The sequence below is a fragment of the Sparus aurata genome, chromosome 6 (assembly GCF_900880675.1).
Source record: "Sparus aurata chromosome 6, fSpaAur1.1, whole genome shotgun sequence".
Classification (NCBI taxonomy): domain Eukaryota; kingdom Metazoa; phylum Chordata; class Actinopteri; order Spariformes; family Sparidae; genus Sparus; species Sparus aurata.
Genome location: NC_044192.1, coordinates 32,693,209 through 32,718,531, shown reverse-complemented (window position 1 = coordinate 32,718,531; position 25,323 = coordinate 32,693,209). Strand labels below are relative to the sequence as shown.

The window sequence follows — 25,323 nt, the reverse complement described above, 5'->3', positions numbered from 1 at the left end:
TCAGAGGTCAAAAGCAGCTCTGCAGGAAGTCCCCCCTCTCCTAATAAGCTAAACTTGAGTACCTCTGCCCTACGATATTTGGAGCTACAAGACGCCGTCTGGTTCGCCCCTTCTGGGCCTGACGGTTCAGAAAGGGAGCAGTCGTATCACACGTCGGATTAAGGTCAGTCTTTGAAGGCCTTGCAAGTCATGTGCTCCCTCCTGTGGAGGTTTAACTCCACATGATGCCTCCATCGGATAGGATGTTTGTCAAATATGTTACTCAATAAAAAGACCTCAGTCTCATATTTACCGCTGCTTGACAGTCTGTGCAAGAGCCAAAGTTCAAGAGATTAGGAGCTGGTTGACCTTTGTTCCCTTTGACTCATCCCCTCAGATTAACTTCTTTACACTGGCGAGTTAGAAGACCAGAATTTCCTGTCACACGAATAATTCTAATGTGATTTGAGTATTTGTATCATGATAAGGCCCAATCAATCACGGTGCTCAGTGATGGGTTCATAGTGACCTGACCTTTGTCCTACCTTCTGTTTTTCGTTTCAGTGGATTTTGGGGGGGGTGGCACAGTGTACTTTAGAATCCAGCCAATATTTAAACCGGGGAGTGGTAGAAATAAATCATTAAACCTACCCAAAAAGAAAAATATAATAAAGTAGTTAATCTTAGCCATTGATTAAAGAGTGACTAATGGAGTGATGTTGAAAAAAGATGCGAGGAGAAATCATAAGCAGATGACTCATTATAGAACAATCCATCAGACTGTGTCATGTTGGACGAACATGTGGATGGTTGCAACACTGAAGCTTTACAAAGACAACCAGAAGCATGCAGAATAACAGTGGATGTGTGTTCATTTTGGCTTCAAAATAAAAGCATGGAATTGCATGACCTCACACTGGGCATCAAGGCTCACTTCATAGGACAGAAATGTAAAGAGAAACATCAAACCTCTAACGTGTGTATGTGGCTACGTGTACAACAAGTGACCTTGCCACAGCCAAGACTTTAAAAATGCTGAGTCAACGTTCATCCGGTGTAACTCAGTACCAATTTCCAACACAAAGTTTATTTTTTGCACATTGTATTGATTCATCTCAAGTTGTATTCTCATTTGTCTTTATTTGATATTTTACACAAAAATGTAAATTTTAAAGATGCGTCTCAAAGATATCAGAATCAGACTGAACACTGACGGTGAAATTTTGTTTAACCTGTATTTCAAAATACCATATGACATGAGCAGCACTCCCAGTGGGACGCGGCCACATCACTGGCTATGCAACTGAGGACAAAAGCGTAGATCACTGTGACACCTTCGAAATACAATACTATAGTTTCACAAATGATTTGAGATTAAAGAGAGAAAGAAGTAGTGCAGCAGGCAAAATAATAGTATGAAGCTCTTTGGATAGAGTGACTGAATCTTACTGGGCCTGCACTTTTTACATCACACAACTCTCTAACATTACAACTCACACCATACAAATAACAACATGGCCTTCTGAATGTAGCTAGAAGTTTTTTCATTATAATAATTCAAATTAAAAATCATATAACATCCGTCTTCTGCACATCTTCAGTTCGTCTTTACAGCTGTTCCACAAGTTGATCCACTTCAATGACAAAACATTTTACACTCTTTTCAATTCGTGTTGGTTCTCTTCTAAGTAATCTGTGCCATTTAAGGTTAATAAAAACAGACAGAACACACTGCTCATTGTCTATTATCATGTATTGGTTCTTCTTAAGTTAACTTGACAGTGACGATCTTATGAAGCCCACCGCCACATCTGTCTATTAACATAAAGACGATCTTTATGTTAGGGAGCACACCACACCAGTGTACTGAAAACATGACAACACACAGGACCCTTCTCTAGGGCAATAATGCATAACTAAATGGCAATGACAGAATGTAACTAACTAGCCTACATTTACTCAAGTTTTGTATATCAGCACAATTTTTTAGGTAGGCTACTTGTAATAATAATTCCATTTTTTTTCTGTTTACTTCCACTCCACCATATTTGGAAACAAATATTGTATTTCTTACTCCACTACATTTTTTTTTGACAACTTTAGTTACGTGTTGCTTTGCAGATTTCATGCTGCATCCTAGCCTTAGTGGCACATTATTTTAAATTAATGCATTTTACAAGCATTGGACACAATTAACACCGACTTACTCACAGAGATGGACAGAGTACTCGACCCCAGTACTTGAGTAAGAGTACAAATACTACCGGTCAAAATTTACTCCGTTACAAGTAAAAGTAGCTCAGTCGACATGTTACTCGAGTAAGAGTAAAAAAGTACTTGCTTTTAAAGGTACTTAAGTATCCAAAAGTACATGCTTTTAAATTTACTTTAAGTAAAAGTAAGAGTAAGGGTAAATTTCTTATTTTTCACATCAATGAATTACTATAATTTTTTCTAAATGAATTTAAGGACCTTTTAACTCTTGTTTCTGAGAATTAACTCTTTGAAACCACCTGCACTGATGTGCTTGCTTTTAGAACCACAATGTTATATAAAGCCTGCAGAAACACCTATAAAACAAATCAAATGAATGGGATCACAGGAGGACAGCAGATGTTGCAGATGCAGATGTTTATTAACAATCATTAAAACTGTAACCAAATGAACCTGCACCGTCCAACTAACTCTCTATCATTTAGCTAAGTTGGGAACTGGAACCCCGTCAAAGACCAATGTTGTCCCCAGACCACTGGTTGAGAATCACTGCTTTACAAAAAACTACATGATGCAGCCATTGTCGCGGTTTTGTGTTGACAAACGCAGTCGAGAGCGTGGCTACTTTGGTGGTATCCTTATGGGGAGGGATGACGTATTTCCGTCTTTATGTAGATCCCAGTGGAGAGCGTGCACTGTGATAGGTTTCCTTCTTTGACAAACACAGCTTGTGTCCCAGGGTTCTCCCCAGACGGTGGAACAGCGGCGCTGCGCCGCTCTACCGCTCGGTCAGCGCCGCTATACTCCGCGCGTGACAGTGTCGAGCGTCCGTCCGTCCCCCGGTTGACGGCTAGGAGCTCCCGGCTGACGGCGATGAGCGTCCGTCCGTCCCCCGGCTGACGGAGTTGATGACCGGCTGTCCGTACGTCCGTGTCTCCCCCCCCGGACTGACGTTGACGAGCGCTCGCCCCCCCCCCCGGACTGACGTTGACGAGCGGTCGCTCACCCCCCCCCCCCCGGACAGACGGTGCGCCGCTATACTAAGAATTTCTGGGGAGAACCCTGTGTCCAATAGTATTTTAGAAAAAAAAAAAAAAAAAAAAAGAGCAGACCTGAAAGTAACGAGTACTTTTCAGCCTTCCTAGAAATTAACTCAAGTAAAAGTAAAAATATTTGTTTGGGAAATGTATTCAAGTAAGAGTAATAAGTACCAAAGAAATCTAATACTCAAGTAAAGTACAAATCCTCTGGATATGTACTCAAGTACAGTACTCAAGTAAATTTACTCCGTTACTGTCCACCACTGCTTACTCACAATATATATTGACATTCTGTTAAGAGACCATTTTGATTTTACCTTCATATGGGAAAAGATTCCTTACTAATTTTGAGGTCTACTCCATCACCCGGAACTTCTGGACAGGACTTTACTTTGGAAGGTCCAGGCGGAAGCTGTCTGTCATAAGAGCTGGAGCTTGACTCTGAGTGGTCGCGGGGCTGCAGACGTTGTGTTCGGGCAGAAAGGGGTTAACGAGTTAAACAACACCCCCTTACACAAACAGACCGGTGGCCTCCGCTCGGGCTGCGCCGACAGCGAGGCAGCCTGTTCCAGTTTGTGTGAAGCGGCAGCGGCGCTGAGAACCAGCGGTCACCGTGAGACAGACACGGCGGAGCAGACAAGTGTTCAGCCTGGCTCGTTTCTTTCTGTCCTTCCCTTCATCTCCGCTGCGGCTTCCACACTGGACCGCCGAGGATGTACAGGAAGATAAGGAGCCGCAGGGGTCAGCGAGCCGGATCGATGCTCCTGTCGGTGATAAAGTAGACACCGGCGGCGGCACGACGAGAACAGCGTCCACTTCGCATGAACCCCGGACCCAGGACTCGGCCCGGCTGCTCGGTCGTCTCCAAAGACTGAGGATGAGGAAGCCTAAAGTCACTCGGATGGTTTTTGCCTTGAGCCTGGGATGTTTCATTATGGTCATCCTCTACTTCAACAGCAGCCTGAAGCCAGGTGAGCAGAAAGTCTTCTGTCACCTTCACAACCGAAGCTAAATGGAAAAAAAAAATCTTTAATTCTAAGTTTTTCCATCCATAGGCACCAAAATACACAAAATCAAAATGTATTTTTACATTTCTAAGATCTGTCTCAGGATGTGAAAATACATCCACATGTTAGTCAGATCCCAGCTAAACTCAGATTGTAGTTAAATTGCGACAAATGTCATAAGATCTAAAAACTTGAAACATCCCTTGGCATATTTTTCTTTCACAGCGAATATATATTTGCACAGAGATTCATGCATTCATCTAAAAACATACGGTGGACATTTTAAAATGTGTCTTTATCCGTTAACAACATACTTGTGCTGTCTCTGCTGTCCAACAGTCTGGCCTGTTGATCTCAGTAGTTTGCACTGTGCAGCTGGCTAGACAGTCACATTGTATTGTTATAGAGTTTGCTCATTATGTCAACGCCTCTTTAGAATCAAGCCCACTGGCCTCAATCACTGTCAGGACAGTAAAGCACAGTGATCATCTGATCCACATGACCTCCACTGTTTGAATGGAGAAAGTGGTGTAAGAAGTGTTCACCGTTCTTTTCATACTGACCTGTTACAGTACGCCAGTATGTCCCCCCTCCCTCCCTCCCTCCCTCCTGTCCAGTCATCCCTCTACGCTCCCACTCTGTGTCAGGAGTTTTCCAGAGAGCTGCAGATCTTGGGAATCCCGGGATCCCAGGAACAATTTCATTAGAGAACTGATTAGTGGTTGTTTCCTCTGCTACGTGGAGAGGGAGGGCATGGAGACGTTGCAGCTGGCTGGTAGCGGGGGTTGGCCCTCGCTGAGATCTGTTTCCACCTATTCCAGGTCCCTCTCTGCCACATACAATGGCCTCATTCAGACAGGCCCAGCTATATCGTGGACCAAATAAGCTCATATGGCTCATACTGTGAGGAGCGAGGGTTTTTAAGAGAGGGGTCAGTCAGTTCTGGATGTGTGTGATGTGACATGGGGCAGAGTTGTTAAGAATCCATGAAAGACCGGTCTCTTGTGGAGATCAGACAGATTCCATAAAGTCATCCTCCAAAAAATTAATTAATAAAGCTAATAAAAGGTGCAACATGTAAAAACTGGACACTTTTTGAATTCATATTCGCAACAATTAGGGGGCAACGTATCACCAGAGCAACCGCTAACTCCTGCTAACTGTAGCTGCCATTAGCTAATTAGCTGGGCTAGCCATGCAGCTAGCGGTCCGGGCTGGGAGCTTGGAGCACTGGGGAAGTGTTGGTGTTCACAACGCTAGCACAGGACGTTTGAACCTGGACGGGCCTCGGCTAGCTGGTTTTTTTTTTTGCTAAACATTGCAACATCATACATTGATGGCATAACTTTGAAAATGTATATTATAAGTCTTGTCTTTACTAAGATTTTTTCTCACATATTGCACCTTAAGTCAGCTATAATCAGTGTTCTTATGTCAACAGTTGATCAGCTGACTAGTTCTTTGTGAAAGGCTTCATGCTTCCTGATTTAACTGGATTAACTGGAGATTTCAGCGTCTTTCAGCTCATTGTTTTGATATTATGGCACAGAACTTTACTGCTTTGGATCTCCCTCACCGCTTTCATCGTGTCATTTTTTGCCAGCTGTGATGCTGGTTGGTCCAGGCCTAATATTTTGCTTTCCTTCCTTCCTTCCTTCTTTTTTTTTTTTTTTTTTTTACCAAGGATTACAAAAATGTAAGTGGGTGTGCTGTGAGAAGCATGGTTCAAATACTTTACTGCATATTTTATATGCACCTGGAGGATTAAAAAGTGTATTCACCGAGGGGCAAATCAGGGCTCAGATCGCCACTGCCTATAAAAAGATTGTCTTCCTTGAGGGGTTCAGATTTTGTACAACCACAACAAAACATGGCTACACATGAGGAGGTTATTATCACGCCAAGATCAACAACGGCGGCAGCCGCAGCAACATCTGTTCGTTTCTGTTTAAAACTTGACGCCACTGTTTTTTTTTTAGTCTTCTGCTGACTTCACATCCTGATACACTGCCTGTACACTGTCCATGTGCTTTATTGAATTTAGCAGATGGCTTTGGTTCCTTTTAAGAAATGCACAACCAGTCTTGTTGAGGTAATCTAAGAGCTGCCCTCTGATATTTTGCCATTGTGTAACTTGAATGCAGATGCAGCGTGTCTCATGTTTCAGGCATCAAAGCTGCCTGTCAGCTTTAAATCAATTTAATTGGTTTCATATATGCACGGTCGGTGCTATTTGCATTTTGAACACCCTCAGCTCCCCTCTCTTGCTCCATCTGGGGTAAAGGTCATGTAGTTCGCTCAAAGACTATGAAAGCTGCATGAGTGCAGCCACACAACAGAGGAATGCACTGCCAAGTCAGAGTCGTACATTATACAATTGTCTTGTTTTGGAATTACACTCTTTTTGCGCACAGGATCCGCAGAGCTAATCTAAATTTAGGATAATTACAGAGATGCAGACTGAGGTTTGCTGCATATCTTGTGTGTGCTGCACTGTCATAGATACAGAGGATGGAAATAGTAGTTTTACAGAACATGAGATGCCTCCCACACTGAAAGATCTGACAATTTTTAACCAGTCTTGACATCTGTTTTTTCCTCTTTTTTTTTTTAAACCACAGATGGGGTTTTTTTTTTCCTCAAAAAGTAAAAAGTACAGATCAACGTGCTTTATACGTAAGCTTGACTCAAGACAATCCATCTTGATTTTTAAAGAATGAACCACCTCACTTCGTTAAGATGGGAGGTTCTTTCCAGCGTGAGGTTTCTTTACTACGAAGGACGTTTGCACAGACGCAAGGGCCGATGCAGAAGAAGGCTGTGTGGTGCAGCGCGGCCTGGAATGCAATTTTATAGACAGGATCTTCTGCTGCACACCCCTCTGGAAGTAAAACCAAGGAACACCCATTTATATGCCACAAGTAACATTTACCCATACAGATGTGAGCTGATGGTTATCAGGGAGCTCGTTCTAGCAATTTAATTACAAGCAGAATCTGAGAGGATTTGAGCCTTGGGGCTACTGTCGTTATCTCTGTACTGGAGAGGTTCCCCCATCTCATACCATCCTTGTCTGGGCTTGACTTGAGGCCATGAGACTCATAAAGATTAACTGTTCAGCACTTCAGCGTCATTGGAACACCTGCAGGACATTAAACATAGTTGTTCCAGGGCTTCGTTGGACATGACTTGGACATGCCATCAGTTTTGATGTGACTTTATCCACTTTTAAAGCAGAACAGAACATCCTCAAAGGAACAGTACATGAACCAATCTCCATTTGATATCCTGCAGTTGCCAGAGGAAATCAGTCTTGCTGTCAGATCCTCTGCCATCCGGGGGGTTATCTTGTGACAGGTCAGGGTGGCCCTGCTGTTCCAACCTGTTCTCCTCCAGCCAGCTGCATATTCACGACACAGAGCTGCAGGAGCTGATGATTCAGCAATTACTCTGGGCCATGTTTTTTCCCTCCATTAAGACCATCTGCTTTTTAGAGCCGAAATCCTCAAGTAATTTGATTTGCAGGTTTGCTCTCTCACTTTTAATATCGCCTAATAAGACCACTCAAGAGAATTCTATTGTTTTACTAAATTCTTTGGGCTGTTGCCATGCTAATGTAAGTCAGCAGTCAGCTAGTCCAAAACTTTTGTTCCAACTGAAATATCTCGGAAAATGTTGGATGGATTGCCATAAAATTTGGTACAGACAGCCAAGGTGCCCAGGGGTTGAATCTGACTTTTGTTGACTTTGGTGATCCAATTTTTTTCTTCTAGCATCATCATGGTGTCAAGGTATAGAGCTATATGTATTCAGTTGTCCAGCCAACATCTCAGTGTCTACTTGATGCATTGGCAGAAAGTTTGGTTCCCTGAGGTTGCATCCTAATGATAGTGGTGTGACTGAAGTTTAAGATGTTGACTAGCGTAGTTTATGCTGCCTTCAAACTCTTAAGAAAGGTACATTTAGGGTGAAAAATCTGAAAACTATCAAATATATTTCCCCTCTGTATAAACTGTAATACCCACGGTGGTCCTCTGACTAGTGTCACATTGTAGTTTGTTCGGTACTTTGGTTAATAACCAAATACCTGGAAATTGTTCTCCATTTTGTCGCCTCAGAAGTTCTTTGTGTTTCGTGTCATTTAGCAAAAGTAAGAATGCGAACAATAGCATGTGATTGCTGCAATCATATCATATTGTTCAGAGTGTAATAACAAGATGTAAGGTCTGAAAAACTGTTTATGTCATTCTCCTCGTTGTTATTGCAAGTTGGAAGTATCAGCAATCTTTAACAGCAACAATTCTCTATCTTTATATGTAACACAAGTCTCTGCTGGCAAAATGGCTGTAAAAGCCACCATTGCTTGGCATTTACATCAGAGTGAAACTCAGTATTAATACCATAAGTTTATTAAAAGTAGAAAAAGACAACTTTTCCGTTCCCAGCGCTTCAAAGTGGTGTTACTGTTGGCACCACTTTTGCGAACTGGCTCGTTTCTGTTTTCCTCATGAGTCATAACTACCAATAGCACAGGACAACAGGGCGTTATTCACTCATTCAGTCTACATCAGAGACATGAAAGCAGATAGAAATGGTGCCAGGCTGCCAGCCTGACTGAATCGCCAGTTGGTCATAGATTTCCCAGGAGATTTCATTCCTGTTGGCAGACAAAATAGCATAGTAAGAAATAAGAGCGTGGTTGAAGGGTAACCAATCTAAATTGCGACCGAGGTATTATTACTTAGCAATTACCTTGTGCAATCAACATTTACTTCCCAATCATATGCTTAAGCAAAAACTTACTGTATACTGTTTGTTTGTATTTGTTTTTGCTAACAAAACCCTGCCAACACATAACAGAAGATATTTAAGTAATGATGGTTATAATGAATAAGGTTGGCAGTGGGGGGTAACCATCTATGAATGATGCTGGAAGAGTTCCAACTCAGAACAAGAGGAGGTTTTCCTGTGATGTTAGCATTTAGCTCAGAGCATCTTGGTTCGTTAAGTGCATCCTGTGACTGCCATAGTCTTTTTTCAGATTATGCAACACTAATTGTTTCTCTTGAACAAAAAAGGGAAGTCCCAAATACAAATGACCGTGCTCCTAAACAAATAATTGGCTTGTGACTGACCCGTAAGTGTAGCAGATTGTGGCAGGAAATCGACTCTCCAGTAAAACATTTGAACATCGGAGAGAATTCAGAAGAGCAAATGAGAAATCTTGTGACATCTGCTCCAACAGCTGCACATGTCAGAGCACATTTTGATTCTCCTCATCGCCCTGTTAGATGGCAGATTTTTGCAGCTGTCTACATGCAGGTGTGCGTGCAAATGGATAACCAGTAAACCAGCCAATATGCCAACGCAAAAGGTGCACATCAGGCCCTGTGAACTGAATCGGGAAGACTCATGTCCCACATCTCCGTACACTCTTCTAAGACTCATTAAACTGACACTACACCGCCCACATGCCTCTGCTTTCGCACTGACACCCTTTACACACACATTTATGGCCCAAAAGGATCAGGCTTTCCCTTGGACAGTGCGTCTCTCAGTAAAGCTGCTCTTTGGCAGGAGAGGCCTAGGAGGGGGGAGGGGGCCCTAGTTTTCCCAATGGGACCTAAACACAGAGCTCCGTTTATGGCCTGGACAGGACGAACACACATCAGCCTTTTTCTATATTCTGCGTTTCCTAAGCCGTCGCTCGTACACGAGCCAGGAGGAATGCTACAGTGTTGGGTCTAGACAGGGTTAAACCAACAGAACTACTCCTTCCTTTGAATAAAACTAAGGCGGGGTTGGTGAATCTCCTGAGTGGTGGAATTTGAGCGAACAGCTGAGACAGTGTTTAGTTAGGATAGCATAAGGATTGAGTCCATAGCTTGAGAAGTAGTGTTTGACTCTGTAGTGTGTTTTTCACTCTTGGAGACACTTTTTCTCAGCCTTTCGCACCTCTTCTCCTCCAACTTCTTTGCAATGCACGTATCCCCTTCTTTGCACTGCACGACATCCAGCTGCTCAGCTTGAACAGTTAATACCTCGACATTTCCACCTGGCTCTGTGTGAAATACTTCTTGACAAAATGTGGATGGTAAATTTCCTCACTTGCTGAGTTGCCCGCCACATTAGCGGGGGAGTGATGACACACAATGCACTCTTTCAGCCCAGTCAGTGTGCCATCTCAGCTTGTTGCTGAAAAACGCACAGTCCGCCAGGTATTTGTCAGTTCTAAATTATTTCAGGCGTTACCTCTTCTGACTGGTGTTCATTGAAGGGAGGTAAAAAAGAAAGGTGCCTCTGGGAGTGGTCGTGCTGCAAATGTGTTCCTGAGTCACTGGTAGTTTAGAAAACAGTTATAAAATCAGTGTACTGTATCAGAATGCACAGCTCACTGTAGCTCTCTGAGTCCGTTCATTCCCCCAGTAAGACATAGTTTGACACTGTGGACATACATGTAAGTGCATATTTTTCATATTGACCCACAGATTTATGCCGTTGGCTAATAGTACACTGGTCACCTCCTCCTCTATCCTTAAAATAAACTGCTCCTTGATAAATCAGTAGTTTTCAGGCAGTTATAAGACAGAAATATGTCTTGAAAAACTTAACTACCCGGACGGCTGTGGCTTGGGGGTTGAGCCGGCATCTTGTTCGCTGGTTTGATTCCCCTGGTCTGCATGTCAAAGTGTCCTTGGGCAAGATACTGAACCCCAAAACTGCTCATAATGTGCTGGTCGGCACTTTGCATGGCAGCTACCGCCATCAGTGTATGAATGTATGTGTGAATTACCGTAAGTCACTTTGGACAAAAGTGTCTGCGAAATGCCCTGAGTGTAAATGTATGCTAGGTAAGTAATTTAATGAGGTCATCTTTACCATTAGCAAACTCGCTAGCTCAGAGAGCTTTCCAATTTTCAGTAACTTTTTTATCAAACAAAAAGGTTTACACTTCTGAACAACATGCCAGGGAGGAGTTTAGAGAACCGTACATAGAAGAATCTATGTGACTAATGAGTGTTAGCGATAGCGGTCAGCTTGGCAGCTACACCAGTGCCCACAAGCCCGGTTAGTATAACCCAACTTGTTGAACAATATATTTCCCACAGATGTAATTACAAATGTAATAACTTTCACTGTACCAATGTCAAGTGTGACCAGGCCTTGAACATATTACATCAATATACTTGTGTAGTCATTTCTTACATTCTGCACACTGTGGTTTCACTTTAATTTGGTAAGCTTACACAATGCCATAATTACTCAATTACTCACTTGCTCTGGGTCGGTTCAGTCAAACATTGAAGTCTAAATGCAGCCAAGAAATCTGAAAATGATTGGAAACTGCATTCTATAAGGAAGTGTATGCATCTATGTGTTCAGACACATTCAGTCTTTACACAACCAAGTAGTCTTTTGACAACCGGGCAGCCTCCTCATGGTCAGTCACCTGTAATAATGGCCGCCGAACATACTCTGAAAATGCTCCTGTGATTACAGCACACACAGTGCACGTCATATGGACGTTCAACCACCGACTGCTGTGTACGAATGAGAGACTGTGAAGACGATGAATTATTTGTCTCACTAAAAGTGTTGAAAAAAAAGTGTTAAAATGATCCTCTGAAACCTCTACAGCCTGTTTGAATAAGTCCTCTCCACAGACAGTGCAGTGACTTTTGTTGTTTCCTGCATAAAGTAGATTGCAGTTTAGCCGCTGAGTCCTAAATCTCGATTGTTGCCGTTTACTTGAATTTAACACCAAGTTGTTGTGATGAATGGAAAGCAGTTGGCAGTCGTTTTTGAGCTTCCGACAGTATTTGATCTGTAGTTGGCGGGAAATGTTTACAAATCACAGGTCTGTTCCTTTAACACTGTAAATGCAGCATGCACAGTTACCTGTCAAATCTGGGTCATAGCTACACATTCAGTTCCGTGCATGTCTCACTGGCTGCCTCCACCAGCGGTGTGCCAGTGGGGTTTACAGTTCGTAAGCTGCTTGGCACCCATGACTGGCCCGATCACACACCAGTGTGGAAAAAGGCACACACATCTCATCCTGCGCACTTGTAAATTCAGACGCTTACAGATGACAAATGTTATGCTGTCTCAGCAACTCTGGAGCTAATGACGGAGTGAAGTGCAGAGAAGATATGGATTGATTCATTAATAAGGTTCTTTAAGGGCATTAACATACTGAAGGTAATGGGATTTTTCCATTAGTTTGAATGACAGCCATAAGATCTTTAAAGTGAGCAGCTGAAACACTTCTCTTGTTCCTTGACTCAGCATTGACTTGACGCGCTGATTCCCGACTTGCAGCATTGGGGCTATATTTACAGACGTTTACTCCGGTGTGACCAAGCTTTGAAACGGGTATTGTTTTAGGGTTAGGGTTCAATATGAAGCAGCAGTGCAGGCAGCAGCCGGTTAGCTTAGCTTAGCAGAGCATAAAGACTGCAAACGAAAACATGTTAGCTAGTTACCTGTCTGCTGGCTTTAGCTTCATCAACAGTTTTGAGAATGGTACGGTTCTTGTCATTAGGTGCAACAAAGCAAAGAAGCACATTCCCCAAATATATAGAACTTTAAAGCTGAATTAATCAGCACCAGTATATTTAGATGTCTTCAATTTTTAAATTATTATTTTTTTAAATTAATTTTGTTTAGTTAGGTTTAGTTACTGTGTTAACAGCAATGTTTGCCATGTGATGTACCAGTGTTATCTAAAGCCTGTTTTCATAGGAAATAACACACAGGCAGTCTTTAGTTGCAAACTATTCTAACTCATATCTTGTAGCTCCATCAATTGTTAGTAAAGCGTGTATACTACGGCGTAGTAAGATACTTAGTGGTGTTGATGATGAAGTCATGGGACTGCTGTGGTGTGTGTTTATAGCATAACGTTAGCTTTCTACTTCGGGCGATTTCATTAACACTTCAAAAATCATTGAAGTGGTGTTAATCAGTAAAGATTACCCTGCTGAACTTAAAGTGTATGATATACTTGTGTTTGCCACTCAGCTTATCTTTTGTAACAATCATAAATCTAATTAAAAAAAAACAATCTGTTATGCTTTTTGCCGAGGGAACCAAGGCAATGCCAACTTCCAGCCTACAAAAACACATCATCCACTCTTTTATAACATACAGTATGTAGATTTGAAAACCAGCGGTACCCACAAGGTTACAATATGTGGCACGGATCTGCTGGAAGCCTATCTCTGAACAACACCGCTTCCTGTGTGTGTTGATTTGACATCACACACCTGTCTCTGGCAGGCCCACAATGTGATGCCTTACAGGATGAGGAATTGTTTTAAAAATAGAAAAAAATGGAGCTCCTGTGGAGATATTCACAGTGTATTGGCAAGGTTTGAAGGACTCCTGTTAGAAAGACCAAGTAAAAATAAGCAATAACCTGAATATGTAACTGAACGGCATAAAGAAATGTATAAAGGAATAGTTCAACTTCTCAAGAAATGTGCTTATTCCCTCTCTAACAGAGGAGGTTACATCATAAGATTGGTACCGCATTCATATATGTCCCTTAAATACAAAGCTAAAGTCAGGAGATTGTCGGGCTTCACATAAATACTGCAGAAAGTCACTGATCCTAGCCAGGAAACAGTCTGTGACACAACTCCCCATATGCCCACAAAGAATCATTTTTGTGTTTTTGTACAGATCAAACAAACAAGATGTGATTTGATTGTTAATAAGCTGTTTCCAGTTTTTTGTTTTCCCTGTTTCCAGTCTTTATGCTAACCTAAGCTAACCACTGTCTGGCTGAGTGTATCAGCCATCTCTAGATAAGAAAGCAAATTTCCCCAATATTTTCCCCCAATATGTTTCCCCAAATGGCAAATTATTTCTTTGCTGTGAAATTAAGCACAGAACTCTCCAGTTGTTCCGTTGTGTGACAGTAGTGAACCCAGTAAGAATCTCACCACTGATTATTTTTTCCAGTGGTCAGTTACAAACCTGCGTGACATGAAAAGTAAGTTAAAACCTTCACGTGACATTATGTGTAAAACCACATTTAAGGTGAACCTAACTTTAGTAGGTTTGAGTTGGAGATTCAGCTGCAGTCGAGGACAGCACTGCAGTGCCACGTTGCCTTGTAGAGGCGTCTTATATGTTTGCCCAAATGAAATTGTAGGTTCAGGTATTGGAACTGTGTGCTGTGGCTTTGACCCTGTGAAGCTGTGTAATCTGATGCTGAGATGAAAGCTCATCTCTCTAAGAGCCCAAGCTTGTACCCAGCAATGCCTCTCAACATGCCCAGATCTTATCTGGGTCATTTGTCTTCTCTTTCGGCTTCTCTTTCACCCACAAAGTCTGACAATAGTCGCTTTTTGTATAGAAAGTTGTATTGTATAAACTGCCAAAGCATTTTATCTAGCATACAATAGCACTGGAGCAAATCAAACCATGGCAATAACAAACCAATAAAAGTAACATGATTGTTCCCATGCAACAGGATTTATTCCTAGTGTTACTCTTTCTTCTGTTTTTTGATAGGTGGATACAAAAACATTTTCTCCTTCACAAAGCTGTGGTCAGGTTGGATTCTTGTCAGTTGGACTCCAATCATGACCTACATTAAAGCGGGAAAGTAAAGCGGAGTAACCAGCTTCTTCATTGTCCATCTGTATGCTCATTGAGTTCAGGTTATATTTTTGCTGCAGGGCAAGGCAAAATGAAAATGTAAATTGTTAACATATAACCCTGTCAATTTTGTTATAAATAGCTGCTTGTTTTTTTTAAAACCATCTTTAAATATAACAGTGGGTGTTAGGTACTCAAGAATTTGATGTATTGTGGTTAAGCATGACTGTTAGAAGACTTTTCATAAACAATGCTGTGTTTCATGTTGAAAACAGCCAGTCTGTGCTTAGGAGTAGGTTATACCTCATTTTTATTATTGTTTGTTACCTTTTTTTTGTTAATAATAATTTGCACTGGTCAGATTGCTGCTTTGACTTGGCACATCTGTGCCTTGGAGGCTCTTCAGTCAGATTACATGACAGATGTGTTGTGTTTCCTCAGCCTCGGAGTCAGTCGATGATAGAAGCAGTGGGCAGAAGTCGAGAAGGAGTCCTCTACAGACGCTTTATGATGGTGACCAGGTCAGTCCTCTCTAAACATTTCTCCACACTCTAACTATAATGCAAACAGTCTGTAGAATGTAAACGTTAACAAAAAGCCCTAGCCTGACTTATTATTGCAAGCATTAGATATTTATTCGTAAGTATTTATTCAGGCTTACTCATACATTTTGGCAAAAAATGTACATATTATATAATGCAAAACTCAAATTGGGCTCTGACTGATAAATAAAGTCAAGCAGCTTTGGATGGATAATTTATGATCTGATTCCTTATGTCTTCCTTGCACTTTCCTGCAATGTATGACCCTGTACAGAGGGAATTTAAATAAATAAGGTTGTAATTTCATATAAGCGCTGTCTGTTAAGTAAATAACAATTAAAGGTAAGGTGATACTGGAACAGTAGAAGTAATATTTGAAACATCATGTGCAGGTTTACCATCCTAACAATGAAGGAAACATGAGACATATGACTTAAAGCCAGAATTTGGAATATGGGAGCAGCAGAGGCAAAAAAAACACTAACAAAGTTAGCATTACAGGTGGAGAGAAATGAATTGTGAGGGTCCCTAAACATCACCAGGGAGTACAGGCTTAATCGTCACACAAGTGCCATTTAAATGTTGGCATAAATGAAGGTAATGTTAGAGTAAAAGAAAGTAATGTTGGCATCAAAGAAAGTAATGTTGGCATCAAAGAAAGTAAAGTTAGCATAAAATAAAGTGTTGTTGGCATCAAAGAAAGTACCGGCATAATAAGAATTATAGTCATAAAAGATTGTTAGCATAAAAGAAATGACTGTTGGCAGTGCTAGCATAAAACAAAGTAACAAAAAACTGCATGGAATTCCTCCTGTTTCCATGCTGCACGATACCATATATCTATCTATCTATCTATCTATCTATCTATCTATCTATCTATCTATCTATCTATATATATAGATATATATACAGTATATATATATATAGATATAGATATAAATATATATATATAGATATATATACTGTATGTATATATATATATATATATATATATATATATATATATATATATATATATATATATATATATATTATATATATATTACATATATATATTACATATATATATATTACATATATATATATATATATATATATATATATATTACTGTATATATGCCAGACATATATATATATGCCAGATATATCACATTGTAAATCTTAACTGTGTCAGTACTGATGTTGGCCTTCCAAATGAGCTCATTTGGCTCAAAAACATCACCATCTGTCATAAACTAAACAATACTTGTTTTTCTTATTTGTGTGTTAACTGATAATGACATACTGATGACAGACATATGTGCTTTAATCTGTTTTTTCAGATCATATTTTAAATATGAAACATCATCTTCATCACATGTTTACTGAAGTGTCAGAAACTGTGAAGCTAACATCATGCTTTGAAACCATAAAATGACTTCACTGCTCAGGGGGTTTGACTAAAGCTGCAAACTGCCACAAAACCTAATGTAAACCCTTGTAGCAGTGATTTCAAAGGTGACTTTAAAGTTAGTGAAATATACACCCTCTTTTCATTTGGTTTGCATCAATATGTCCATCCCCTACATTGCAACATGGTCAACTCTGTCGGTGTCTACCAGCTTATCTGGTGTCCGTATCAAACGACTTGTGCAAATGGTTTAAATGTTTAAAAATTCCCTAAGCAACTAAAGTCTGTAACATCCCACTGTCTGCTGGAGGACAAACATTTCTACAGTGTGATCAACTCACAAGACTGGCATGAAATCAAGACTCACAACTGTGGGAAGAAATGGAACAAGTACAGTCAATATCTTCGCTGTCAGCTGATGAACAAACACTCAGTTCTTTGCTGTGTCTGAGGAGGCTTTGTTTTCACCCTGATGAGAATATCTTTTAAATCTTGGTGTAGGATCCATACCAAAAGTTTTAGGCATACAGAAGACCGAAATCCTGCACTCCAAAAAATTCAACAGATTTATCAAACTGTGTGCACATACTCATACAACCAACCAGTTACGATCAAGTTGCGCGCCCATGGAGGGGCCTCATATTCCACGTACCTAAGCCTGACCAATATGCAGTGTCTAGGGCTGATGCTGATACCAATATTTGGAAGTTAATAATAATGCTGATATCGTTATATAAGCCAATGTTCGCACACTTTTGGCAGTGTTGCACTTGTGACAAAGATTTGTAATGGAGGCAGGAAATCTTACAGATTAACATACACTTTAATTGTCTTAAATGACAGTGGTGCACTGAAAAAGTAAACTTCAATAGAAATGTATTGATTATATTTCACTCAAAGCATCTTTTTTTGCATAATGTTTGTTAAACTAAAAAGATTGACTGGTTGATCGATTGATTGATATGCTACAGTACATATCTCAAAATTAAAAAACGGACATAAAACAACATCAGACATGGAGGTGGAGGCTGAGATGCACATTGGTGCAGACAGATTGTGAACTGTGTGGCAACAAGTACAACAGTATAAAAAAAAAAAAAAAGAAGAAGTATTCCAATGCACTATTTTCCATTTGTATAAATTTAATTCTAATACGTCTAATTAATCTTTAAATGCAGTTGTAGGCTTAATTGCCCATGGGGACCAAATAAACACATAATTACCATAATTATTACATGTATTTTTGCTGCTGCTGTAGTTTTGGAGCGAGCCCGCCACCTTTCTGTTTAATGAGTGATGACATCATGTCTGTGAACAGCTTGCATAGTGTTTTGGTAGATTTTAGTTCAGGCCAGTGAAAGCTGTTCACAGTGAGATCACATGGCCGTCGGGTTGCTCGGGTGCAATTTTTCAATATTCCATTAACTCGTTAGCCGCTGTTCCATTACCCTCCATTTTAATGAGGCGGAAGGAGTCGAGGCAGAGGTTTCAGATACGGAAATGTGCAAACCTCGCCATAAAAGCGGCCTGGCTGGGTATTACTAGGTGCAGATAGGATGAGCTAGACCTTTGTGGTTTGGAGAAATGCTCAGTATCGACATCATTTCTTTAGAAGTGCAGCGCGCAAACTCCATGCTTTGCAAACCCTAATAAGCTAACAGTTGAGTGTGGTAAGCCGACATCAGTGTGGCTATAATGAGGCTTCGGGTGTTGCACATGATTGCTGCTCGGTAATGGAGCCACCGGTCTATAAAATGTCTGTTCAGGTTCCTGTTTGTGGGTTATGCAGAGCTATGTGGGACAAATAAATGCATGACTCTCAGTTAAATCCATGTGTCTAGATCCAGCCTTTATAAACCTCTCTCAGCTGAACCTTAAGGAAAGCTTCTCCTACTCTGAGTAACTAACTGGCTGATACACAATGCACGTCACGCCAGATCCCTTGTGATGTTTTTATCATCGTGATGTTTTTCATGTCAGGTACAGCTGCTTTGATGTTGATTTATCCCGCAGAATGAAAGGTCAGCCATCTTTGTTGAATTACACCAGTGACATTTATTGAGGAGGATTCATGGCTTTATACCGCGGACAAGAGATCGGTAACTTTAGAGCTGGAATTGATTAGAGCAAGAGAAACATGATGATCAGAGGCATTACAACTCTTTGTATAGATTACACAGTATGAGGCAGAATCAAGAAAAAGTGAAAGTGTCATTTAGACAGTGTGGGGGACTTCAGACTCTCTGTCGATCAGACAGTTTGACTGGAATATCTACTGAATCTACCACAGACTGGAATATCTACTGAATGGACGGCCGTGAAATTTTGTACAGACATTCATGTTCTCACGAGGATCAAGTCACTGACTTTTCCTCAAGTGTTTCTTGTGAAATTTCTCAACATCTATTAAATGGTTTGGATAATCGGTGAAGACTTGTATCTCAGTGTTCCCCTCAGGATGATTTGTAATAACGTTGGTGATTCCACCATAACGTCAATATTTAAATGTGTCCAGTATGTTGGATTATGACCACATGCCTGAAAAAATGGCATACCCATCAGTCTCAACTGTACCTGTAATTGTTAGCATGCTAACATGTTAAAAGACAGTAGACATAGAACCATCGCTGTATCACTGCAACGCTTACATGTTTTCATCTTATCTTTTGAATTACAGCAACATATGTTATGCAGCTGGTAAATGGTTTTGGTTCGTAGCTTAAGATCTTCTGATAGGGTAGAGTTTTATGTCTGGATAGCTGCTATACGGAACTCGACATTAATCCTACCAATTAGGAAATGCAGTAAATGAAAGGACTATTTATTTATTATCACATTTTCATCCAGCTGCAGCCTGCTTCCTAAACAGCACTTAAGGCTCAAGGGAACAGTTTAAAGTATGAGATGTTTGGAGCTCATAATTACACGGACGTATGACCACATACAGCCCTTATTAGCAGTGTTGCCATGAGTGTCTCTACTTGGAAATCATTATCTCACTTTATGTAGTTTCTCTGCAAGTGTTGCTGCATCACTGGGTGCTGATGTATTCGCGTAACTTAAAATGCCTTTTCAGCCCCGCTGGGTTTGGAACAAAATCACATTTCAAATTGAACACACACTTGACTCAAGAGGCCTTTTTAAAACAAGAGCTTGTCAGCACATTATGACTGTTCTGGTTGAGCTTTTGACCATGTTTGCTTTTTCTCTAAAAGACACCACTGGGTGAGGAGCTTGATAGCCGCTTTATCTCTGTATAAATCCATCCATATTGTCAGATATTCATCCATGTGTTTGAGCTGCTTTTGGAGACACAGTGCAGTTGAATCAGCCCTTTAACAGCTGTTTCCAGTTAAATCTCCCTGTGAGGAGAAGGAAGGTGTACACGCCAGAAAACAAAGCAGCTCCGGCAGACATGATTTCCTTTTAATTGCTTGCGATATTTTTTTGTTCCTTTCCACTTAAAACAGTTTTCCAGCGGGGGGAAGCTGCTACGCTGTCAGGATGGAAACAGGCAGTGAATTGGATTAATGCAAGATTGTTGTATTTATTTACATATGAAAACACAGTATGTTAATGCTTTTGTTCTTCTGTGCCTTGCTTGGTGCATTTTTATTCTAATGTGCAGCCTGTAATCAAGTGAAAGGCAAAATGACCATAATGGAGGCTAATGGCCTGCAGACCAGCGTCCCATACAGTTGCCAAAATAAATCCAGCTCTATGGATGTCCACACATTTATACCTTTAGTTGAACTATTTTGATCAGTTGTTAATGGGTTTTATTTGACTGGTACACGTGATTATATAATAATAAAGGAAATGTGAGAGATGATTTGTCTGAATACCCAAAATATTCTTCAAATGAAATATTTAACTATGTTAGTCCTCCCAGACAATCTGGCCTACATGCAAATGACCAGAAAGAGCCAGCCATTGAGAGAAAATATGCATACTTTCATAAAATAAATTAGTCCAATATTCACTCTCCTTGGTTGTAATCTCCAACTCCTGAGGGAAATATCTGACTCTTCGGCTGCCAAATGCTCCACTATGTTCACTGGCTTGTCGCTAACTGTGGTCTATGAGCCTGATGAGAAGGCTGTGCAACCAAAATGATGAGCTGAAAGATGCTAAAAGGCTCCGTATGGAGTTAAAGGGAATTGCAAAAATGGGTAAAAGTTCCTTGTGGTTTTGTCACAACAAACCTTACTTTCCCATTACATGTAATCATTTGATTGGTTAAAGGGACATTCCGGTGTAAGTTTAATCCATGGTCTACCACACCGTGAAACTGTGTTAGACTCCCTCTCGAGAGATCAAGTTAGCAGACCGCTAATTTACGGAGTTTTATCAACCTCAGAAACGACCGCACGACAACAATACACTGCAGTAAATGGATCCAAATATAAACCGCCACCAAAAAGCCACAAATAATGCTCAGAACAGCACCAAACTTCAACAACAGTACAAATAGGGTCTCAGCACATAGTCCGGGGCATTAAAACTCCACTAGCTTGGCTGGATTTCTACTGAAAAGCTGACTAAATTTACCACTCTTCTGCAGTAGCTTCCTGTTGACGGGAAGTCCCGACGAGTCGATTACCGAGTGCGGTAGAGTTCCGCAGCTCATGGATGAAAATGTATGATTATGACTCCATGGAAATGCAATCAAAGTTCATGTGTGTCTTACCTGCCAGTTTATAACAGTTATTATCGAGAGCGGACAGGGAAAAGAACAGAATTGAGCATTTCTAATCGCACTCGGTAATCGTCGCGTCGGGACTTCCCCGACCCGGAAGTTGATGGAGGAGAGTTGAAATCTGTTTTTAGCTTCCCAAAAGAAATCCAGCTAAGCTAGCGGAGGTTAGATGCCCCAGACTATGTGCTGAGACCCTATTAGTACTCTTGCTGAAGTTTGGTGCTGTTCTGAGCATTATTTGCTTTTTTTTCGGTGGCGGTTTATATTTGGATCCATTTACTCCAGTGTATTGTTGTCGTGTGGTCATTTTTGAGGTTGATAAAACTCCGTAAATTAGCGGTCTGCTAACTTGATCTCTCGAGAGGGAGTCTGACACAGTTTCTTTCTTTCAAAATTGTTTTTATTGGGAGTCTAGCACAGTTTCACGGTGATTTAGACCATGGATTAAACTTACACCAAAATATCCCTTTAACATAAAAACATCTATAAGAGAGAGCATATAACCCTAAGAAGGGCTTGAAAAAGGAGAATCCTTGCTCATGAATGACAAGTGGTACATTTTGCAGCACAAAACACCTACAAATGTGTGTTCTTTATTTCAATTCCAAATCAAAGGATAAAAGTCTCTCCATGAGTTTTTGTCTTTTCCGTCTTCACACTCCTTTCAAAGGATCCTGCATAGATTTTGTTTCAGGTTTCCTTGAGTGGGTTCCAGGGTGTCTTCACCAAAAAGGGGGATGATTTATTTTCTCTGTAATTCCATCTTTAAGTATCACATGACAGAATGTATGACTTTTTTTGGACCCTTGACAAAATCTTGTCAAATGTGGGAGGTCTAATTTTGGTCAGTTTAGAGGTCCTTGATATGAAATAATTTGAGGAGCATTGGATATCGATGCCCTGCGTTTGGTGAAATGTCGGACGTATTGATTTGTTACCGAGTTGATCTAAGGCTTAAATGTAAGTGCTGCTTTTCACAACATTTGACATGAGTATATGTGGTATCTACCCGACACGAACAGAAGATTTTGATATTCTCTTTGACTGGTATGTTTTCCCTCTGGTGGCTTGTAAGTTGTGCATTTGATATACAGGAAGGTATTGAAGTACAGAGTATACACAAAGTTGACAAACTCCTGCTGAGAGAAGGGTCAGTGTTGGCTCAAACGTTTTTGGCAAGTCCGGTGTATCCCTGATGTTCCAGTGTCTGCCAGTAAACACAGAGAGCCACACATAGTGTCAGGCACCAAGTCAAACTGAGAGGCTCAAGGCTCCGACCGCTGCATTGGTGAGCGGGGCTGAGTAAATGAAAGAAGTAAATACGGCGTTTGTGCCATGAGGAGGCCAAGCTGAACTGGCTGACCTGTGATTTTATTAAGGCGGTGTGCAGATGGCAAGGGATTTACCATGATTAAGACCTCCAGGGGAGAAGTGTCTGTAAATATACTTTCTCATAAGAAGAGAACTTGGCTCTATACAGAAAAGGCAGGATGTCTGCCCCACTTGGCTAACCTCTATGTTATACATTCTGATGGTTTGTCTCAGTATGGTCTCTGAGGGCTGAATGAAAATTGACATGAGCTTTTCTCCTGTCACACATGCTTTAAGGGGATTTCCACTGACTTATTTATACGGCTTATGTGAAAAAGTCTTGATGTTATTTGAGCCAGTGTCGATTGGATCTTAAGACTGCTGAAGATTTTACAGTTTCGGATGACAATTTTAACATTTGTCGTTGTTTTCTCTTACAAATACTCTTGGCTGACCTGGGCTAAGTCACAACTTACTTACCTGTCACTTCCTCAGTGCTGACTGGGAGATGTAGTCCAGTGTGCTCCTCACTCAGAGCATCTTGGTGAGGCACATTAGACAACCTTGCTGAAATCTGACCTGTGCGGTGGAGAGATGGGTCTTCAACGCTCAAAGACGATGGTCGGCCTGCATCCATGATTATGCCCAAAACATTGTGGCGGCTAACTTGGACGTGAGCATCTCCTGGGACGTTATGCCTCTCGTATTGATGATTTGCATTTTTTCTTAATCAGTTAGTGAGTGGTAAATGAGTTTCGGACTATCAAAAGTAAAATTAACCGAAACTGACACCCCTACCTAGGGGTTTCTTTAAAACTGATCTGATTGTCGCAGACTGCTGGTTGTCTTTGGTTAATCTGACTTTGAATTAACTTTGAGAATACAGTGTTACTATAACCATATGAATCGTGGCCAAAACTATGTGAAAAAAACTGTTTATAACTGAAAAATAGCTCCTCTAGCTTAATTATTCTTCTATTCTCCTGTTCCTTGTAGGTTGAGTCACCAGTCCAGGCAATCCATCAGGGCAGACGGGAGGTGTTAGAAGACGCCTGCCGCTCCTACACCCGCAAACGCAGAGTCCTCATCCCCGAGGACCTTAAACACGTCATCGTGGACGACCAGCACGGCTTGCTGTACTGCTACGTGCCCAAAGTGGCCTGCACCAACTGGAAGCGGGTGCTCATGGTTCTGACTGGTGTCACCGGATCCCTCAGAGACCCACTGGCGATCCCCGCCAACGAGGCCCATGTCGCAGGCAACCTCCGCACTCTATCGGAGTACTCCACCTCCCAGATTAACCAGCGCCTGCGTTCCTACCTGAAGTTCATCTTCGTACGGGAGCCCTTTGAGCGGCTGGTCTCTGCGTACCGCAACAAATTCACAAGAAGTTACAACACAGCTTTTCATAAACGATACGGCACAAAAATAGTGCGGCGGCACAGACCGGACCCACAGCCGGAGGCTCTGGAGAGAGGAAACGATGTCTCCTTTGACGAGTTTGTTTATTACCTTGTGGACCCTGCCACCCAGCGAGAGGAGCCCTTCAACGAGCACTGGGAGCGGGTGCACTCGTTGTGCCACCCCTGCCTCATCCACTACGATGTGGTGGGTAAATACGAGACGCTGGAGCAGGACTCCCGCTACGTGCTACAGCTGGCCGGGGTGGAGGACCAGGTCAGCTTCCCCACCTCGTCCAAGAGCACCAGGACTACAGGGGACATGGCGGCTGAGTTCTTCCAAAACATCAGCCCCTTCTACCAGAAGAAGCTGTACAACCTCTATCGAATGGACTTCCTGCTCTTCAACTACTCTATACCAGCCTACCTCAAGTTTAGATGAGGCTGGGACGTCACTCAGCCACGGACTCAACTTGAATTTGTAGAGCCTGGACTCTGTTAAATGTGCAGTCTGTTTTTGAGATGTCTCTCTTTTAAGGCCTTATACACACACTGCACATGCTGTTGAAAAAAAAACTAAAATTAAAAAATGGAACGATCCGTTCATCAGGCTGAAGAACTTGTGTGCACACAGAGCACCCCATGTAGAAGAGGACATTTCATTGCAAGAAGTTGTTGCCTAAAGAAGGTTCTATGATATTTTACTGTCAGCAGTGATCCAGTGGATCTCAGTCACTGCCTTTCAATGTGTGAAATGCCATTCAACTTTTGGTTTCATTTCAGTTGTTGTCTGCTGTTTCTAAAGTGTAATTTGCACAACAAATGTAATCTCTATAAGGTGCCGTAGCACAATTAAAGTATTAAAATCTCATTTAGCAGGCGAATGTCTCCAAATGTATGTGCCTTTGAACACGGGCCTTTATTTCACCCCTGCAGACAACTTTTGTAACTGTGACTGTTTTTTTTGTTTTTTTTTGTGCTGTAGGAAGAGATTTTTGTGTAACTATGACATTGTCTTAATTTATTGTGTTATTTTTGACTCCACAAAGTCAGACAAACCAAAATAGATCTAGTTTCTCTCATCATTTTCAAATAAATGCATTTCAGCAAGAATGTGTTCATTGGTTTGA

General features: G+C 41.3%; 1 protein-coding gene and 1 long non-coding RNA gene across 2 annotated transcripts in view; one reads left to right on the top strand and one right to left on the bottom strand.

Annotated features, from left to right (window-relative positions):
• Positions 1-4,749, bottom strand: part of LOC115583567 (uncharacterized) — a 10,372-nt gene extending 5,623 nt beyond the window's left edge. The window contains exons 1-2 of the long non-coding RNA XR_003984389.1: positions 4,555-4,749; positions 3,551-4,241 (exon numbers count right to left, since the gene is read on the bottom strand). This is a non-coding gene — a long non-coding RNA (uncharacterized LOC115583567). The remainder of the gene's footprint in view (positions 1-3,550; positions 4,242-4,554) is intronic.
• On the top strand, positions 4,074-25,310 carry LOC115583564 (carbohydrate sulfotransferase 11-like). Its single transcript, XM_030420536.1, has 3 exons — positions 4,074-4,204; positions 15,293-15,372; positions 23,790-25,310. The coding sequence occupies exons 1-3, from the start codon at positions 4,111-4,113 to the stop codon at positions 24,633-24,635; spliced, it is 1,020 nt and encodes a 339-aa protein (XP_030276396.1). The 5' UTR covers positions 4,074-4,110; the 3' UTR covers positions 24,636-25,310.
• The last annotated feature ends 13 nt before the right edge of the window (positions 25,311-25,323 follow it).